Below are 19,207 nucleotides of genomic sequence, written 5' to 3' on the forward strand. Positions count from 1 at the left end.
GTTGCCCAGGGAGGTGGTGGAGTCACCGTCCCTGGGGGTGTTCAAGGAAAGGTTGGACGTGGTGCTTAGGGACATGGGTTAGTGGGTGACATTGGTGGTAGGGGGATGGTTGGACCAAGTGATCTTGGAGGCGTTTTCCAAGCTGTGATTCTGCAATTCGGTATGTATATTAATTACATATATACTTAGCACTTGGAATTTATATATATGTATATATATATGTTGGAACGTGTGTATACGTAGCACAGGGTATACCCCAAGGGGCTCTGGAAAAGGCAGCTCTGGGACACGATGAGGAATTAACCCCAATTAAGACGGGCTGAGGCAGCACCTGCCCCACAGCCAGCAGCTGCCCTCCCCGTTTACTCCCCTTCCCCTCACGGGCCACCCCCCGGGTTGTGCCCGGACCCCCTTCCACCCCCGGCAGCAAGATGGCGGCCGGGAACCGCCCCCACGGCGGGCACCGCCCCCGCCCCGCCCCCTCCCGTCAGACCTCCCGCGCCCGCCACTCCCCCCTCCCCACCCACCGCACGGCGGGCTCTGATTGGCCCTCCCCCACACTCCGCTGTCCAATCGGGACGCCCGCCGGGGTCCCCGCCTCTTTAGAACGCGCGGCGCCGGTGGCGGCGCCCCCCTCCCCCCCAACCCCTCCCGGTAGCGGCGGCGGCGATGGCGGCGGCGGGGCTGGCGCGGGCGCTGCGCGGGGCCGGGGCGGTGGCGGGGCCGCGGGTTCGAGGCCCGCCCTGGAGCCGCCCGCTGCCGGCCGCGCCCCGCCGGCCCGCCGCGCACTTCGCCTTCCAGCCCGACCCGGCGCCCAGCGCCTACGGTGAGAGCGGGGCCGGGCCCGGGTCCTCCCCGCGGGCAGGGCTCCGCAGCTGGGCCGGCCCCGGGGGGAGGAGGCTGAGGGGAGGCCTCATGGCGGCCTGCGGCTCCCTCAGGAGGGGAGCGGAGGGGCAGGCGCTGAGCTCTGCTCTCTGGGGACAGCGACAGGACCCGAGGGGACGGCATGGAGCTGGGACAGGGGAGGGTCAGGATGGGGGTTAGGGAAAGGGTCTGCACCCAGAGGGTGGTTGGGCACTGGGACAGGCTCCCCAGGGCAGTGGGCACAGCACTGAGCCTGCCAGAGTTCAAGAAGCGCTTGGGCAATGCCCTCAGCCATGTGGTCTGATTTTGGGGTGGTCCTGTGTGACCCAGTGGTCCTTGCGGGCCCCTTCCTCGCTGTGACCACTCAGCAAATGTTTCCAGGGAAGCTCTCAGCTGTGCCTCGTTAGCAGGCACAGCCGTGCCATATGTCATAGCGCTGCCTGCACGCTGCCAGCTTCTGCTGAAGCTCTTGTGGGGCAGGCCTGGTGCCGGTGCTGTTTGCGGAGAGAAAACATGCTCTGAAATCCCGTGACCAACACTGAAAATGAAATAAAGCAATGCCAATACTGGTCTGGACATCAGTGCTTCTCCAGCTCCACCGTGCACAGTTACTGTCTCCTTCCCCCCCAAGGGCTGATCCAGAAGCCTTTGTTGTAAACAAGATCAGCAGGTCACAGCAGTCAGTGCCAGCAGGTGCTGACAGTGGTTGGACTAACCAGCATTTACTTGCATCAAATGCTGGAGTGATTGTGCCTTGGTAAGAGGATAACCTCAATGCTTGTGTGGGTGATGGGGGCAAGAGACAAACAATTGCTGTTCACGGCTCTCCCTCTGCTGAATTTGTGAATGGTGATCGCTTGTAGCTACCTCATAATTTGAATGGTTCCCATAATTTTACAGTTTCCACCTCTTAAAGGGCCGTGTGTAACAAGTGAAGCTATCAAACATAGGAAGGCAGCTCCCCAGCTCCACTGTGCCGTGACCCAGCTCTTAAACAAAAAAATCTAATGTTACTTAAATTAAAAGCAGGGGAAACTGAATGGTGACCATGAGATACTGTACCTGTTGGAAACAGACCGTTTCTACTTTGTGATTTCTTACTCTTTCTTACTTACTGGGGTTTTTACTCTCTCTTCACCTTAAACCTCCCTCCCTCCCTTTTTTTTTTTTTTTTTTTTGGTATGCTGTGTGTGCTGGTAGGCAATCCTCTCCTGGGCTGTGGCTCGTAATCATGAGGTGGACAGAGGTTTTGTGAGCGAAACAGCTACTAAGCATCAGCCAGGGAATTCCTTTTTCACTCAGTTTCTGATAAGGCATCATTTTATCTTATTTTATTGGAGAAACTGAGTTGGTCACAGTAGCAGGGACTGGGCTATCGCTTTGATCTTTGTTTTCAGGCCCTTTCTTTTCTTGCAACATTGCAGTGAAGAAGGAGATGTGCAGTAGATCTCAATACAGTGGACAAGTGCTTTCCTTTCACCCTTATATATAGCTGTATAGCTGTTTAGCATCCAGTTTTCCTCCTTACATGGAGTTTGACCTGACGCTTTCTAGCTGCAGGCCAGAGAGAGGCAGAAGGTGTAGAAAAGTTATGATAGTAATAGGTATCTGTAAATAGTAAAGGCTGGAGCTTAAAAACAAATACATCTAAGTGATAAAGAAAGTTCAATCAGCGCTGATGAACCTCAGGAGAAAGTATGCCTATCCTCAAAACAATAATGCCTATGTTGTTCTTTTCCCTTTTGAAAAATCATTGTATTAATATTTCTTTGTAGTGCTTAGCCTGGAGGAGAGGAGGCTCAGGGGAGAGCTCATGGATCTCTACAGCTACCTGGAAGGATGGTGTGGGGAGCTGGGGGTCGGCGTCTTCTCACAGATAACCAGTGACAGGACTAGAGGGAATGGCCTCAAGTTGTGCTGGGGAGGTTCAGGTTGGAAATGAAGAGACATTTTTTCTTAGAAAGAGCAGTCAGGCACTGGGACGGGTTGCCCAGGGAGGTGGTGGAGTTGCCATCCCTGGTGGTGTTCAAGGAGAGGTTGGACGTGGTGCTTGGGGACAGCGTTTAGTGGGTGATATTGGTGGTAGGAGGGTGGTTGGACCCAATGATCTTGGAGGTCTCTTCCAACCTTTATGATTCTGTGTTTGAATAAGCATTGCAAAGCTGCATCTGCAGCTATGAACATAGTGTTTGAAAAAAGGCTGAGTAGAATTTTAGTCCTTGGGATTGCAAAGTATGCTGTGCTCAATCCCATCTACCCCATAATTTAAGTTTACTCAGCCAGTGAGTCTTTGAGGTTCTCCTCACAGGGATCTTGTTTGTGACTCTTGACTAAATTTTTAGTAAAGTTTCGTACCAGTGTCTTCTAACACATTTTGTGCTTTGAACCACTTAAATACCTAAATAATTCCTTTTACACAGGGGAAACGCAGAAGATGAACCTCTTCCAGTCCATAACAAGTGCCTTGGATAACGCTTTAGCCAAAGATCCGACTGCAGGTATGGTGTACTTCTTAGTGTGTTTTGCTTCGTATAGATGGCATTTTGTTTTGCCTGTTTGTCCAAAATTCCTTTCCAGCTTTACTGATCTTGGTTCATCATTGCACATAAGCAATGTAATATTTTCCAGCCTTTGACAGTCTGGGTAACCTATAACTTTAAAGAAGGTAGCTCATTGTGGCCTGATTAAAAAAGGTTATTCTAAACCCCTCATCTTTTTATTTTTTTATGCAAAACTATTTACTCTTAATTCTTAGAGATAACAGGAGGTCTGTTGCTTCTGTTGTCATCAACAAAGGTGTGATTATAGCCAGATATTTAAAAGAGTTTTTTAATGCCACAAACCCAGCTGCAAAAGCAGTATGATCTTGTTCTGTGAGTTTGTTTTTCTCCTCTAGTGCATTAGTAACACTTTTTGGCACTGCTTATCCACTGTTCGCTTTGAAGTCTGACTAAAAGACGTTTAGATGTAGAGCTTAGGGATATGGTTTAGTGGAGGGCTGTTAGCGTTAGGTTGGAGGTTGGACTCGATGACCTTGAGGTCTCTTCCAACCTAGAAAATTCTGTGATTCTGTGATTCTGTAATTGTCTAATCTGTTAGGACAAATCCCATCTTTTGTATCCAGTCTGTGCCTGTATACGTTCCTTCTCAGTTTAGAGCTGTATTCTATACGTCAGCTTTATTTAATTGGACTTAGACAACTGTAGGGGAACTACAGTAGGGGTGCCAGGAACACATTTTAGTGCCATTTCTGTGGTATCAACTATATAAAAGTAGGTAGAATGTTACTCCAGCAGAAGCCTAAACTTCAGCCTTTTAGCTGCTTTAAGGCCCCAGTCTTGCTCCTCAGCATTGCAGGGCTGGATCTGTGTAAAGCCCTTTTGCCAGACCATACTGGAATTCTGCAGGCCAGATCTATGAGCTGTCAAGTATCATCCTACTTACTAAATTAATTAGTGCTTCTTGCAGTAGAAAGCATGTCCTTCATATGGTTCTAGTTGTATGGGAATTGAGCAACTCGTGTCTAAGTAGTGGAAATCCTTGTGCTCGTGTAATCTGTCCAGGAAAATATTTCAGTGGATGAAGAGAATGAGTAAGTCCATGGAAGTATGCTGATAGCTACATGAAATGGTATTTCTTTTTTTATTTTTTTTTAGTACCAGCTGGCTTGATTTGTATTTTGAAGAAAACTTCAGTATGACTTTTTTCAAAATTTGACATTTTTCAAAACACTATTTACTGAAATCTGTGGATGAAGAATGTGTGTGTTCGCCAGTTGAAGCGGATCACGTAACTTTGGACACTTTTTCGTGGTTGAGCGCTTCTTGGAATTGCTTATATTAATTTAGATGCTGTGATATTATAGAATATTTCAGAAAAATAAATAGATGGTTTAAATGAAACCATGGCTGAATCAATCACATTAATTCTGTTTTGAGACATAGCTGTCTTGCTTTACTAATTCCTCATTAGCCTTTGTTCTCTTCTTGTTACGGTTAGGCTGTGCATGAGGACATCTTAGACGTCAACATAAAATCTTGAAGTAAAATGAAGTGTTAGGTATTTCACATAAAAACCTTTGAAACACGTTGATTAAAAGTAAGATGCATTGGAGTCACGTTAACTTTCCTCCACTGTTCTTATTTTTCAGTAATATTTGGTGAAGATGTGGCCTTCGGTGGAGTCTTCAGGTGTACGGTTGGATTGAGAGACAAGTATGGTAAGCTAGCATTTAAATCTGACAATATTGTCATATTAACATCTCTTTCCTTTTCTACCCTGTATGGTTTACGGGATAAGTGATGAATATGTGGCGTAGAAGTCTTGTAAGTGGACTTTTGTTACTATTTGCCCTTGAAAATATGTTTTGAATGTATTATTGTTTATGTAAGTTTTCAAAGTTGCTGAACTGGCTGATGTAAATTAATTTGTTTTCCATTTCTTCAAATAACTTCATCAGTATAACTTCACATTTTTAAATATTCATCATTTTGGCACGATTTAATTACCATCATCAAATTAAAGCCTCTGAACAGCAATACACGGTGGTGTTTTTCAGTCCTGTCAGTCAAGAACCAGGAAGGGATTACCTGAAAATGGATTTTAAGGTTAACGGATTTAAATGGATTTTAAGTGTTAATGGATTTAACACTTTGTTAAATATAGCATTGTCTAATATGCCTTGGAAATGCAGAAATACAACACAGTATAGAAACGTGTTCTATGCTTGTTCTTTATCCAGAATGCAGTTGGTTTACATATTTGGGAACCTGTGAGAAGGCATTCAGCCTTTGCCTCAAAGAAGTAACCTTTGTCTGTCCACTAAGTAGGGAAAAACAGATTTGCAAAAGTATATGAAAATTCTTAGTGATAGTTAATTATCTCAGTTGTGATAATTAACTGAATTATGATAGTTAATTATCTCAGACCACAAACAGTTGAGGTGAATTCAGTGGAAGAAAAAAAGTAGTTACTTGCAAGAACTTTTTTGTTGTATAAAAGCTTATTTTCTAAACAAGTCTTAATTAAGAAACTTCTTAGAATAGAATAGTTCAGTTGGAAAGGATCTTCAGAGGTCATCTAGTCCAAATGAATTTTAAAAACTTGCAGGAATTTTCAATAATTGCATGATCTGTGATGTAAATTAATCCTTATATTGTGTTCATTTGGGAAGAACCTTCTTCTGTTTCTGGGGGACATTCTCCTACAAAAGAGCATCAGTGCTTCATAAGAAAGACATGGGAGGAAAAAAAAGTTATGCTTCTGTTACAATACATGTTCTGAAAAAAATTAAGTGTTGTGAGCCCAGTTCTTTTTGGATAGAGTTAGCCACCTAGTCCTCAGTTTGGAGGAATTTTCAAAGTACTGTTCTTCCCTTTGGTGTGGTTTCTAAGTACTCATTTCTCTACAGGAAGAACTGTTACTGCCCCTAAAAAGAACCGGTGTTCCACATAAGGCATGCGAGGTGATGCGTAGTGATTTACAGGTCTTGGAAACTGGTTGTGGCTAGAGTAACCCGCTGGCTTTTAATATGGGAATTGTCTTCCCCCCGGGCTTTCAAACAGTTTGAAGGATGTTATAAAAATGTTAATGTTTGGCAGTATAGCTTCTTTGAGGCACAAAAATGACTAGCAGCAAGTGATTACATCTATTTTAGCTTTCTCATCTGCTGAAGATGAATTACTGCTATGTTGGAGATCACAAGAAAACAGCAGACTGAAAAAGGGAGAGGAGGAAGACTATTTTTGACAAATTTTAGCGCCATAGCCATATTTTGTCTTCTTGTTTCTCTGCTTCATTTACTATGTAGATGTTTTCCATGTGTTCAGATGTGCCAGTGCTGTTCACAGGCTGTGACAGCCCCTGCCCCAGAGTGCAGGTGCGCTGTTGAAGTGGGTGCTGCTGAGGGAATGCAGAGAACCCTTTATAAAGGGTGTTACAATAGTCTCAGTGCAGCAGCAGCCTAGGTAGGGTCAAATTTGTTCTGTGGGTGTACAGCGAGGATTTGTAGTGAAATTTTTGTGAAAGACATTTGATACTTCGGGCATTTTTGAATGGAACTCCTTTAAAGCATGGGAGACAACATGAGAAGTGGTAGAAGTATTTATACCAGCATTCAAAAAGGGCCAATGAAAGCTAATATTGGTGTTTGATCAGAAAGGGTGCTGCCCTCTTCAATATAGAAGAACTAAGCTTATGTTCTATGTGATTATACAATAAAATGGGTGGGTATGTAAAGTGAATTGACAAGTTGAGAAGCTGTCTCTTCAGATTCATTCAGACCATTGCCAAGATTGTATTTCCTAGAGGAAAAGTGTCTTTGCTAGAAGAGAGAAACTTTAAAAGCTTTTTGATATGTTCCTATCTTAAAAAAAAAGGTTTCTTTTACACATTATGAAAAGATCTTCTTAAGATCCCTTTCTGTCTTGCAGATTCTAAGATTTAGGTCTTGCTGAGAAATGAACTGAAGATGTCGATAGTGATTGAGACAGAAGGTAGTGGAGAAAGCATGACAGGAGAAATAAATCAGTTCTTTATAATTCTTCTGATGAGGTACCCCTAAGTACATGGTGGCAGTGTCTGAACTACAAATTTGGATAGAGAGAGAAGTCTGAAGATAAGAGGTGAACTTAAGAATTGTCCACGTAATGATAATACAACTTTTTGTGAGGCAGGTAAGATGGCACAAGAACTTTTGACTTTTTCTCTAATAATGAAATCCTCTGGAAAACAGGCAATGGCTGGAGAGGAAGTGGCAAAGATGAACTACAGGACATACTGAAAATCTAGTTACAATGCTTAGGAGAGCCAGGAAGGACTGAAAGCACAAAAACTGAAGGAATCTAAAACTTCAGCAGGAGCGTGGCTCCCTGTCAGCTTTCTCTTGGAGATGAAGTAAGTTCCGGATGCAGTGCTTGTTTTATGCAGAAGCTAGTCTGAGTAAAATTAGAAGGAATTCCAGACAATTGATGAACAAGCAACCTCATGGATCTTGCCTGTACAATGCAGTTTTACATACTTCTGGCTTTTCTTTCCCCACCTACCTCCTGCATTTATCATCGGCATAATAATAGGAGACACAAGTGGCACAATATGAGGTTGTGTCTATATGTTGATATAAAATATGATGGAAGTAATGTTTTCTTTTTCAGAGTGCTTTTTGCATCTCTGTAGATAATGAAAATCACTAGGTGGCAGTCTATGCCTATAAATACGTAGACTTTCATACAAATTAATAGTTCATTTTAAAACATATTATAGACATGAATGTCTAATTATCAGCTTATATTACAGTAGGGAGAATTTAGTGTATTAATACTCAGTTTTAGTACTATACAGGTGGTGTTTCCTATCCAGACTGTTACTCAAGTATCTCTGGATAGGTAAAGAAGAGGAAAACACTGCTTTTAGAATAAATCATCGTTAAATCTGAAACTTTTTTTTTCCTCCAGAAAAGCCATTTAAGCTCTGCATGTAGTGTTAATACCAGCACAGCTAGAGGCCTGTGCTACCAAGCAAAAGAAGCGCAGCTCATTGACTTTGTAAGGAAGTAAATCCTAGTTTTTGATCCGATGACTTTTTAACATGCTACAAATAATTTTGTTTGAAATGGTTTAATTGAGGAATCATATGCAAACAAGTCAGCGAGCAGAAGTTTCTTTTCTGCAATAGCTGTAACCTAGGATACTGTGTTTCTTCCTGTACCTCTTATGCCAACGTCTGAAATAGGCCGATTCCGGCTTTCTGGCATCGTTTGCAACTCATTATTCTTCTATGGATTTTTAGTATGTTTTCACATGAACTGAATGCTTAGAAGTCAGTTGCTGTGTAATCCTCCTTCTTGAAAATGAGTAGACATCTGATTGATTTATTTATTTATTAATGTGGAAAGTGCATTTTGGAAAAGGGAAACGAAATAATCTTGTACAGTTTTTTTCTTTGGCCTTTCCCTTAGTTCTTGCATGCTGGATGGCATACTTTGATTTCTTTTTCCCTTCCCAATCACCTCCTGCCAGGTTTTTGATTGTCAGCATTTTGCAGAGGTTGCACACTCTAACCTGCAGAATAGCTTTATTGAAAAAGTAACAAATGTCTGCTGCTCCATACTCCTGCTGTTTGGGGATGTTTCCTGTCTCTAGAGGAAAGATGTAAACTGTATGATTCATAGCTGGTTCCCTTTCCCACTGTATTTTTGTAGCGTCAGTAATGTGTGCAAACTTTTAAAATTGTTTCTTTAAAGGGATGTACATTTGCTCTTTTGAATAAAATGTTATCTGAACGAAATAGCTGTACATTTGTCTTTGAGTCTGCAGTTGGGTTTGAAATAATGATTCTTAGAGTGTAAATAGATGTGCCTGGTTGCTCTGTTTGAAGTGTGAAATAGAATTGCAGCACGTAAAGATCAGTATGTTAACTCTTTCCCTTGTTCATTCCATATTACAACAATACAGAACAGATCAAAAGTAAAGAAATGGGAGGAAAAAATGGAGAAAGTGGACAGAAGTAAAGACTGATAAGCAAGAATAGCAGAAATAGAGATTGAGAAGACATGCTACTCATAAGAACGCCAGAGCAGTCTAAATGGAAACTCCAAAGAAAGGTCCACTTAGCCTAATGTGGCTCAAAATGAAGATTTTTGGGAAGTTCATGTAACCAGACACAGTATAGTGTTGAAATGTAATTATTTCATTGATCTATTAGAGCATATAGGCTTGTTTTATAAATTACCCTTTTATGTTTTATTATATTGATGCATCTATAAGTGAAAATAAAGTTTGTAGATTTTTTTCATCCAAACCAGACTTAACAAATAAAATATTGTGAAATGAATAGGAGAAAAGATTGTAAACAGTGATTTGTGTCTTTTCAATTTGTCCAGGGTATTTTCTTGCAAATTGGAAAATTGCAGAAGAAAAATAAAATCAAGCAAAGGAATAGTACTTGTATTGAATCCCATGGGCACAGGGGGAGTTGAATCAAAGATTTCCCCTGTGGAAAATTTCAGACACATCAAACAGCAAGTGACTTAACTGCATATGAAACCACAGTTATAGAAAGAAAATAACATCCTTATGTGAGGATGACCTAGCCACATCATTCGTAATCGGCTGGATGCTTTAACAGTGATTTTATTTATCACTTCCATATTTGTTTTCCTCTACTTTCTGCCTGCCTTACAGAATTGGATCCCTGAAGGACAGGGTATGCTTTGGGATGATCTAAGTGCCAAGGCTGGTCTTAGCCTTCAGTGATGGAGATTCTGTGGCTTCCCTACACACACTGTCCCAGTGCAGGATTATTCTTACAGTTCAAAGCTTTTTCTTATTGGTAGATCTTCTCTGGATTCTGGTTGCTGCCACTGAATGATACGGACCATCCAAAACTGAATACCTTACTCTGCTTGGGTCTTACCGAGAAAAACAGGATTGCTTACAGCTTTCTGTTGATACATCTCATGATAATGCTAGCTTGTCCTGCAGCACTGCTGTTTGTTTCCAGTGTCTGACCCACTGTAATCCCGGGATGTTATTCTGCAGATCTTGTGTCTAAGGTGTAAGCTTCTGGGTGAGTTTTCAGGGAACACTTCATTCTCAGTAAATGAATGGTTTGTTTATAGTCCCACAAAATATTTCAGGAGGTTTTGTTTATCTGGCCCTGGAGATGGCTGTACCGCACCATGCCCAAGACATGCCAGCATTTCTAAAATTGTGGTAGTCATTCTTAGGAGAAAAGCTTTTACTTAGACACAAAATATTTTTATGAGCTTATGAGCTGCAAAAACACACTGAAGGCAAACTGTGTTTACATGAAATACCTATGGGGAAAATCTGGATGAGAAGATAAAGCTGACCCCAGGTTCTTATGGTATTTGCTGAAGTTTCTTGGCTAAGGATAGAATATGCTTTAGAAATTGTTTAATGTCCTGACAGCTTTTAGAAGGTTCTTCCACTATTTCATGCTCCTGAAGCTGAGCAAATAGAGGTAGATATAAATTTATTTATTTTAAATTCTTGTAGTGTGCCTCCAAAATCCATAAAATACCTTGAAATGTTTTTATTGTGACTGATTTTTTTTTGTTAGTCATTTCAGGCGGTTGGTTATTGTGGAGACATCACAGCATGTTACTGCCCAGGGAGTGGAGATCTGTCAGTGGAGGTTCTGGGTCTGTGCTCATGGTGCCAGGCGTTGCATTGCATGGTCAGAAAGTAGCTGAAAACAGCAGGAATAGGCTGGTTATGGCAAGTAGCGTGGTGCATTAATGCCTCCTGCAAGCTGCTACTGGTTGGATATTGTTGTAGCTGGTGGGGAGGTGCTCTATTTTTTTTTTTCCCGTGAGTTTCTTTTAATCAATAATCATGGGGCCTTCTGCATCCTGTAAGAACATAGCAATAAGCTGTTACAGTGAAGAGAAAAACTCAAGCTAAAGTAGCATGAGAAATGTGGTTGGGGGTTATTGTATAAAGAGATGGATATTGAATGTTTTTTTTTTTTTTTTTTTTTTTTTTGCCTCAGAAGCAGACTGCAAGGTTATTGAAGAAGCACTCTGCTACCTCTTTTATGTTAGTTCTTGTCCTTACTGACATAGTGCATGTGGCTGAATGAAGCAGTTGGGTATTTTTGATGTGTCAGACTTAAGCTGAGGGTGGAAAATTTTATTCAGAGTTAAAAATGACTGGTTGGTATACATAGATTGAGTAAAATCTAGGAAGCCTGGAGTTTGGTTATCCTTGTATCATTGTGGATAGATTCAAGCAGATAATTCTGCAGCTTTTTTTTTTTTTTTTTTTTTTTTTTTGCCTGGTTCGTCCAGAGCAGTTTGGCAAGATTGGGATTTTGTTCTGATTTATAACAATATCTTTGAACAGTAACATCTGGAGAACGTGTTCCAGACTCATTACACAATAGTACATTTTGTTCATTTTCATCTTAAATAGCCAATTCTTTTCTTAAGATTTACAACTAGGAAAAGAAAATATATTTGAGAATTTGGTACGGTGTAGTATGTACTTTTACACTGTATATCGATGGGATATTGATATAAAGAAATAAAGGTCAGAGCTGAATATTTTGTTTTTAGCTTTGCTTTTAATTTTTTAAATTGTTCTGATAGCGTTCAGATTGTGAAAACAATGAATGTTTTGTCAGAGACTCGCTAATTTTTATTGTGATTCACTTTATATGTTGTAAATCCGAGGGAGAGATAAGGATATACTTTTTAATAAGAGCTCTGGGCTCAATATCAAGTTGTAAGAAAGCTATTCTAACACATTTTTAAGATATCTCAAGATACGTTTCTGGGCAAAAAGTATGCACTGCTGCTGAACTCCATCAAGATGGAATTTTCCACTTCATAGAATACTTGCACTGAAATGTTTAAAAATCATATTGGAGCAATACCGTGTCAAGGAGGATGAAACTTCACTCGTCAACAATGCAAGATGGATTTTATGGACGTAACTAGTATTTGCAGTCTGTATCGATACCAGCTCTTCCTGCATATTTTTTTTTGGCCATGTCTCAGGTGTCAGTCCTGATGCCTTTACTATTCCTTAAGTGGAGTTACGTGATTCTCGGTTTCCTTGGTTGGTCCTGTGATCAGTCCGACTTCTGTTTCATTTGTACTCATCACGTGGGACTAATTTACTGTTTTTTCTGCCTCTGTGGTTGGTGATGAGAGCGCGGTAATTATCACCGCTTCAGTTTAAGAAGGTGCTGCAGCCTTTATTACTGGGGGTGCAACACTTTGAGTTTTCTTTCATGTAATTTGTTAGAAGCATGGAAGGGTCAAACTGCTCAAGACCACTGCCTGTGAGTCCAGTCAAATGTCTAAGCACCTTTGTGACAGAAGCACTTTGAGGAGCAGGTTAAACTTAATTTAACTTGATTTGATCTCATCTTCTAGTGACTTGACTGACATAACACACTGCCAATTCATTATAGAAAATCTAGAAAAAATCTTTCTGTTAATTTGTAGAAACATTGAATCCTTGTCTGGCAAGGATTTTTCACTCTCATATGGAAGCACCAGTTATAGATCAGTTCATTGATATTTCTCATGCACATGCTTTGCATTACCTGTGAGATAACCTGTTTTTCGTTACTGCAGATGACTGGTCATTCAGTACTCCTGATTACTATTTATCAGCATTAAATCTCTGCTGTTGGGTTGAGAACAGTTGCATCACAACCTAGGGTAGAGGCAGTATGCTTTCAAACTTTCATAAAATATTTCTACGCTACTGATACTAATGAGTGTGGGAGAGGCTGCCTTGTATTTATTACAGTTTTGCTTCTTCCTTGGTTTGTCATCTAGATAGTTTACCCAGCTTGTTACAGCAGAGTTTTCATTACCATATTTTAATTCTTAGCTTTTTCCTATTGGATAACTTGTCATGTCAGGTGATGTTGCAGGTCCTCTGAAAATGCATGGGACTTCTCAAATAAAGCTGATATACAATAGGTTACACCTATATATAAATGTTTGGTAGATGTTGATTTTAGAGCTTATTTTTTGCAAGTGAGTATTCTGTCATCTGGTATAGCTTTGCAAGTCTCTCAAGTCAGTTATGCTTTTCTGCAAGCGTGCTTCTCACAGCAAAAATTTTTGGTGGGTGAGCAAGGATTGTTACTGCTGGCGGAGCAGACAAATGCCGCGGTGTGGTTAGGCACAGTGCTTTTTTCTTTAGGCTGGTATAACTTGGTGTATGAGCCAGACGAGCAGAATGTGGGATCAGGAATTGGCTACCTGCACAGTCATCAACAAACATCAGTTCTGATGAGTAAATCTGCTGCCTTGATGTGAGCTGCTGATAGAACATTTTTCGAACAGCGTGGAGCTGAATCAGTGCTATTTTATCAGCATCATGAAGTGCTTCCATCAGCAGGGCAGGTGCAGACATAAGAAGTTTGGGCAGTCAGCATGTAGCCCTGCTTGGGGCCACTAATGAACCATAGAATAATAAGGGTTGGAAGGAAGAGTCCTTGAAGGTCATCTGCTCCAAACAGATAATCAAAGTAGAGTCAGTGTAGGTTGCTGCTGGTCTTGTTCAGGTGAGATTGGGATATGGCCCAGGAAGGAGCTTATATGATCACTCTGGGCAGCCTGTTCCAGCATTTGGCTACCATCAGAGTGATTTTTTTTTTTCCCCACATATATAATCATTTTCCCTTTTTGCATCTTTGTTTCACTTATCACTGTGTACCTGAAAAGAGTCCAATCTTGCCCCCCCTTCTGAAAAGCTTGGCTGCTTTTCTATTATGGAAGGATTAAGTGGCATATAAATTTGCTGGCCATTTGAAGTTGATGCAAAAGCTTTGCATTAACCTCCCTGACCTCTCCTTTTCCCACTTGCCTGCTGATAATTAGATAATATATTTTGTCATTTTTCCTTTACTCCTTAGCTGTTGGTGGGATGCTAGTTTGTCACAAATGGCAGGAAATCTGATGCGGGGGAGAGGGACAGAAAAACAAGTTTACCCTGTGTGCTTTGGGTAGTTAGAGCTGTTAATAAATAAATTTTCCTGGGTCTTCCCTCATCCAGAGAGCTGTAAACCTGACAATTAACTTAATGGTTAATGTTATGTTCGTGTTAGGAACAACTTTAAAATTTACTAAGTTTTACTAGAAAGTTTCTTTTCATTGCACTTTCAGTTTAGTTACTGGGCAGATGATAAGACTTGGTAAGAATAGTATAAGATTATAATAATATGACTGAGGAGGCTGTTCCCCATCCGTAGTAACATTTTCTTTACGCTCCAGTAGTTCTCCCAAGTCTGATATTGTTTAGGTTCTTTGAGGATTAAAAGAATATACAATAAACATGCTTTTCTTGTAAGGGAGTCTTGGGGAGAGGAGATGAAAATACAGTTTGTGTGTATGGAGCACTTGGAAGAAAAATGTACCATCTTGAGTGAGAAAACATCATGTTGAGAACAATTTGAACTAGAGCTGCTACTTCCAATATTCAGGTCTATTCACGTGTATGAATGCCTTGGAAATAGAAATCAGAGAGGACTTGAAAGGAAAATCTTACTCTTCAGCTGTTACTTGAAGTACTTTTCAGAGGTGTTGGTTATTCAGTGGGGCAAAAGAAATCTGGATTGACCTGGAATAGGAATCCCTTCGTTCGTTCGTTCTTCGCAGCTAGCTGTGAAGATGGGTATCCTTTTCTTTGGGCAGCACTGTGGTCATTACTGCTTCAGAAAAAGATTTTTTTTTTTTTAAACTAAGTGATTTTTTTTTTTTTTTTCCCAAGTGAAGCTTAACTGAAATTCCTGTAAACGTGAAACCATGTATGAAGACTTATTTCTCACTTGGCAGTAGTAAATAGTAAGACTTTTGTATGGAGGAAGTTGGGCTGTCATTGCAAAGTAGAGTGCTATAGCAGATTTTGCAACGCCAGAGGAAGGAGCAGATAATGTATTTTACTGCGTGCAAATTTCCTTTCTGACCCATTCTTCCGTCGCTCACAGTTTTGTGAAATGTCTTTTTTTTTGGTCTGAGCTGTGTCTGATTGCCAAAACATGACTTCTTGGATTATTTAAGGAAAGGGATGGAAAACCGCCATGGAATTAGCTGCTAATTAGTCAAAATTCAAATGAATTTTTCTTTCACCTGAGTCTTGGGACTAGGAAAATCTAAAGGTTGGACAGGTTGTGTTAAATTACAGTAAAGAATAGATTTAGTAGATGTACATCTACAAGGAGTCCTAGATATTCTAGGATTATAATAGTTCTCCAAGGGCACAATTGATTGGAAGTCGATTCTTTCTACCTGAATTTTCTACACAATCTCCCCAGTGAATAACTGCCAAGAAGCTAGTCTGCTGGGATTTCCTTGTCTTTCCAGCCCTTTATTTTCCCTTGTGCATCTAAGATTGTTGCACTTAAAGACAGAATATATTTAGCTTGTTGGATTCTTTTATTTGACTTCTAATGGGTATTTTTAATGGAAGTTACTGAGAGAGATCACAGGGACAAATGAAATGGTGCCTGTATAGATTGCTGATTTATTTATTTATTTTAAGATGCTTTTCTTTAAACAAAAGTGATGTACAAGTATCTTAATAAACAAATGCCTTTAAGTAAATCAACAGTGCTACCCAACCCACCCAAATCTTCCAACATAAGCTCTTACAGAGCAAAAGGCTGCAGAGAGCTGGAGCCTTGGGTGATGTGTTAGTATATAGAAGATTTTATACTGTTTGAACAACTCATTTTTGGAGATAAATTAAGACCGGAACATGTTTCATTGCAGATACTGAAAGCTGAAATACTTTTTTCCTGACAGCTTGGAATAAATAAAGAAGAAGCAGGCCAAAACATTAATGCATAATAATCGACTACATATGCCTGTAAATATGTGTTCTGTTAGGTTGCTATGAAACTTCCCTCTTGGAGGAGAAGATGACTGTAAAACTGAGTTAAAGCTGTTGCCCCTTAGGCAGAGGATCAGTGGTAATTTGAACATTTGTGAGGTGCTTAACTCTTTGTTCCAAAAATCACACAGACCAGTCTTGTTTTTATTCAAATAAAAATAGTTCAGAGGGGGAAGAAGGAATCGTTTATAAAAAATGGCTTTTAGTCAGCTACTGTTTTTTTTTTTTCCTCAGTATTTAATCTTTTCAGATTTACCTACTGTGTATTTATTCACTTTCTTAACACACATGCAATCTTTCTGAGTTGTTGGGATGGAGACATGAGGAGAAGCATCCATTTTTCGCATAGTCCCGTGTGCTATCTTGTTTAACTGCACGAATAAGGGCACCAACATGTTCGGATGGCTGAAAGTCGGGTTGCTGATCAATCTGGGCAGGTTGATTAAAGTGGACAAAGGCATAACGTCTGTCTGCAGAGGCTGACGCACGTGAGTTCAGATAATGCAGAGGTGTTACTGCCACCTGTAGTGAAAAACCAGCTTGCTGAGTCTGCGCTCATTTGTTTTGAGCTACTTGGCTGACGCAAGTAATAGGGGAAGGGTACATTTAGGAAATGTTTCTTCATAGATATAGAAATGAAATATGGAATGACAAAGTATCTCTGGCTTATTTGTTTGAGTTAGATTTCAGCTGAGTGAATGGTTTGCCAAGGTTGATAAGAATGACTTCATCAAAATGATGTCCTTTTCACATTTGAAAAATAGGTAAAAATACATAGGGTTTAAATTTTCAGTGTTTAATTTTTTTGTATTACTTTTATTAATGATTTTCTTATTGCATATATACAAACAAGAGGCTAAAGCCATACCATAAAAGTTTTAGTGTTCAGGGAAATTAGTAAATTTGTTTTATCCTAACAATGTGTATATCTTTAATCTTAAAACGCTAGCTTTTATGTAAAAGAAATACTTACTGAAACCCTATCCAAGGCTTCTTTTCCCATCTAATGAAAAGGAGTTTTTTAGGCTTTGCTTGTAAGAAGGGGTCAGTATTATTGTTTTACATCTTAAATAGAAAACATTACTGAGTAATGAATCTTATTCATTGAGAATTACCTGACTCTGTCTTTACTGCTTTAAGCTATAGTACCTCAGGGTACTATAGTGCCTTTAGTTCTGAAAGCCCAGACGAGGTGGTTCAGGCTACCCATGTTATAACTGTCATGGTATATTTCATATTTGCTTTCACTGATTCTCACTTGATTTATTGTACTCCATTGATAGCAGCATACTGCCTCTAATTTAGTATCTCAAAATATGTTCAGCAGTTTTATTGGGATGTCTTTTATATTCAGAATCACAGAAAGGAATATTAGTGTGGTAGACCTAAAATGCTTTTAAATTAATTCATCTCCCCAAAATTGATATTAAACAATTATTTTTGAAGTTCTTATAAAGTACTACTTGAAAACTAATTTTACAAGGTTGTTCAAATCCATTTAAATTTCAGGGCGATATATATTTTTTTAATAGAACCAATACATGAGGCTATTTCAGTGTACTTTGAAAAATCCATTCTTAAGTAATAAGGTTAGGTAAGCTTTGCATGATTTGACTTTTCCAGGGCAATTCTCAGCAGTCTGTTAACTTTCTTATGTGACTGTACACATTGCCAGCCTGTGTTATCCTCTGATCTGTGCTGTGTCCATGACTTGTCTTTCAGCGTGGTGTTTGAGAGAGAGGAATCGTGACCAAATGGAATAGTATACTCCAAAAGAACAAGAAGTTGAAATGCAAACTATGTCCTAACCATCCCTTCCCCAGCTACTTACTGTTCTACTGGTTTTCAGGCTCCCATGAAATGCAGTGAATTAAAACAAAACAAACAAACAAACAAAACCTACAACATTTTGGAGATTTCCCTTTGTCTGTATATGATCAAAATGCCATGTGAGTGAATAAAAGTGAAATGCATTTAGCTGCCAATAGACTTCTATGAAGGAGGGAAGTATAATTATGTCTTGGTAATGTTCATGCATTCCTAGCTTGGTAAAATATGAGTTGTTTTAAATTAAACAAACAAAACACCATTGAACGCATCAGTGAAAGAAGGGAAATAAAATGTCAAATTCAAGGCATGCTAGACTGAATACGGAAGAGGGGGAGAGATGTTTGTCAGCTGTTGCAGATGGATGTGGGTCCGGGGACAGCTCTGGAGGCTGCGTGTGAAGCAGGGCTTCCTTGCAGTGATGAGGCCTGGGGGCAAATATGCATTTGTATAGGTGCTTCATGTTCCTTTTTCCTGGCTAAAAATTACTTAGGCTAAAGAAAGCTGGCTGATCATTGGGTTCTACAGGTCCTGAAAAACAAAAATGTTGATGTTAAATGGCAGCCTGGATTGCCAAGGCCGCTACAGGTGGTATTGATATCTATGGCATATCTGAGCAAGGCGAAGGCCGCGATGCCTGTCAGGGGAGGAATCGAGGACAACTTGTACAGTGTGTGGTCACCCTAGTTTCAAAAATCATCTTATGTTCTAGTTACAGAATTTCTTCTCATGGCACTATTTTCCTTCTCTGCCCTATGGATTATTTTTGTGTTCTGCAGAAATGGGGCTAAATAGCCCTGGAAGCCCTTATTCTATATAGGAAGAGGAAAGGACTGATGTGACTGAAACTTTCCCCTTTTGTCAGCTTTTAAAGGAAGACACAATTCCTGTTTGAATTTGGAACTTTTTTTTTCTTTTTGTTAAATTTCTCAGCAGTAAAGCCAAGAAATGATTGACGTCTATGGGAAATGACTATAATTGAAGATAATAAAAACAAGCTACGTCTTCTATGAGAATCTTCCCCACTTCTGGATTTCCCAGAATATTCTCTTTTTCTCTGGGAACCTTTTTGGGCCGGAGATGTTTTTATGTAGTGATATCGACAGACAAATTGGTAGTTCTAGTAAAGGAAGAACAAA

General features: G+C 40.1%; 1 protein-coding gene across 1 annotated transcript in view; it reads left to right on the forward strand.

Annotated features, from left to right (window-relative positions):
- The first annotated feature begins 657 nt into the window (after positions 1-657).
- The window catches only part of BCKDHB (branched chain keto acid dehydrogenase E1 subunit beta), a 123,556-nt gene continuing 105,006 nt past the window's right edge, over positions 658-19,207 (forward strand). Inside the window, exons 1-3 of the mRNA XM_084283477.1 lie at positions 658-826; positions 3,285-3,362; positions 5,015-5,083. Coding sequence (XP_084139603.1) covers positions 670-826; positions 3,285-3,362; positions 5,015-5,083 — 304 coding nt within the window. The 5' untranslated portion in view covers positions 658-669. The remainder of the gene's footprint in view (positions 827-3,284; positions 3,363-5,014; positions 5,084-19,207) is intronic.

This window comes from Netta rufina, assembly GCF_964035555.1.
Source record: "Netta rufina genome assembly, chromosome: 3".
NCBI lineage: Eukaryota > Metazoa > Chordata > Aves > Anseriformes > Anatidae > Netta > Netta rufina.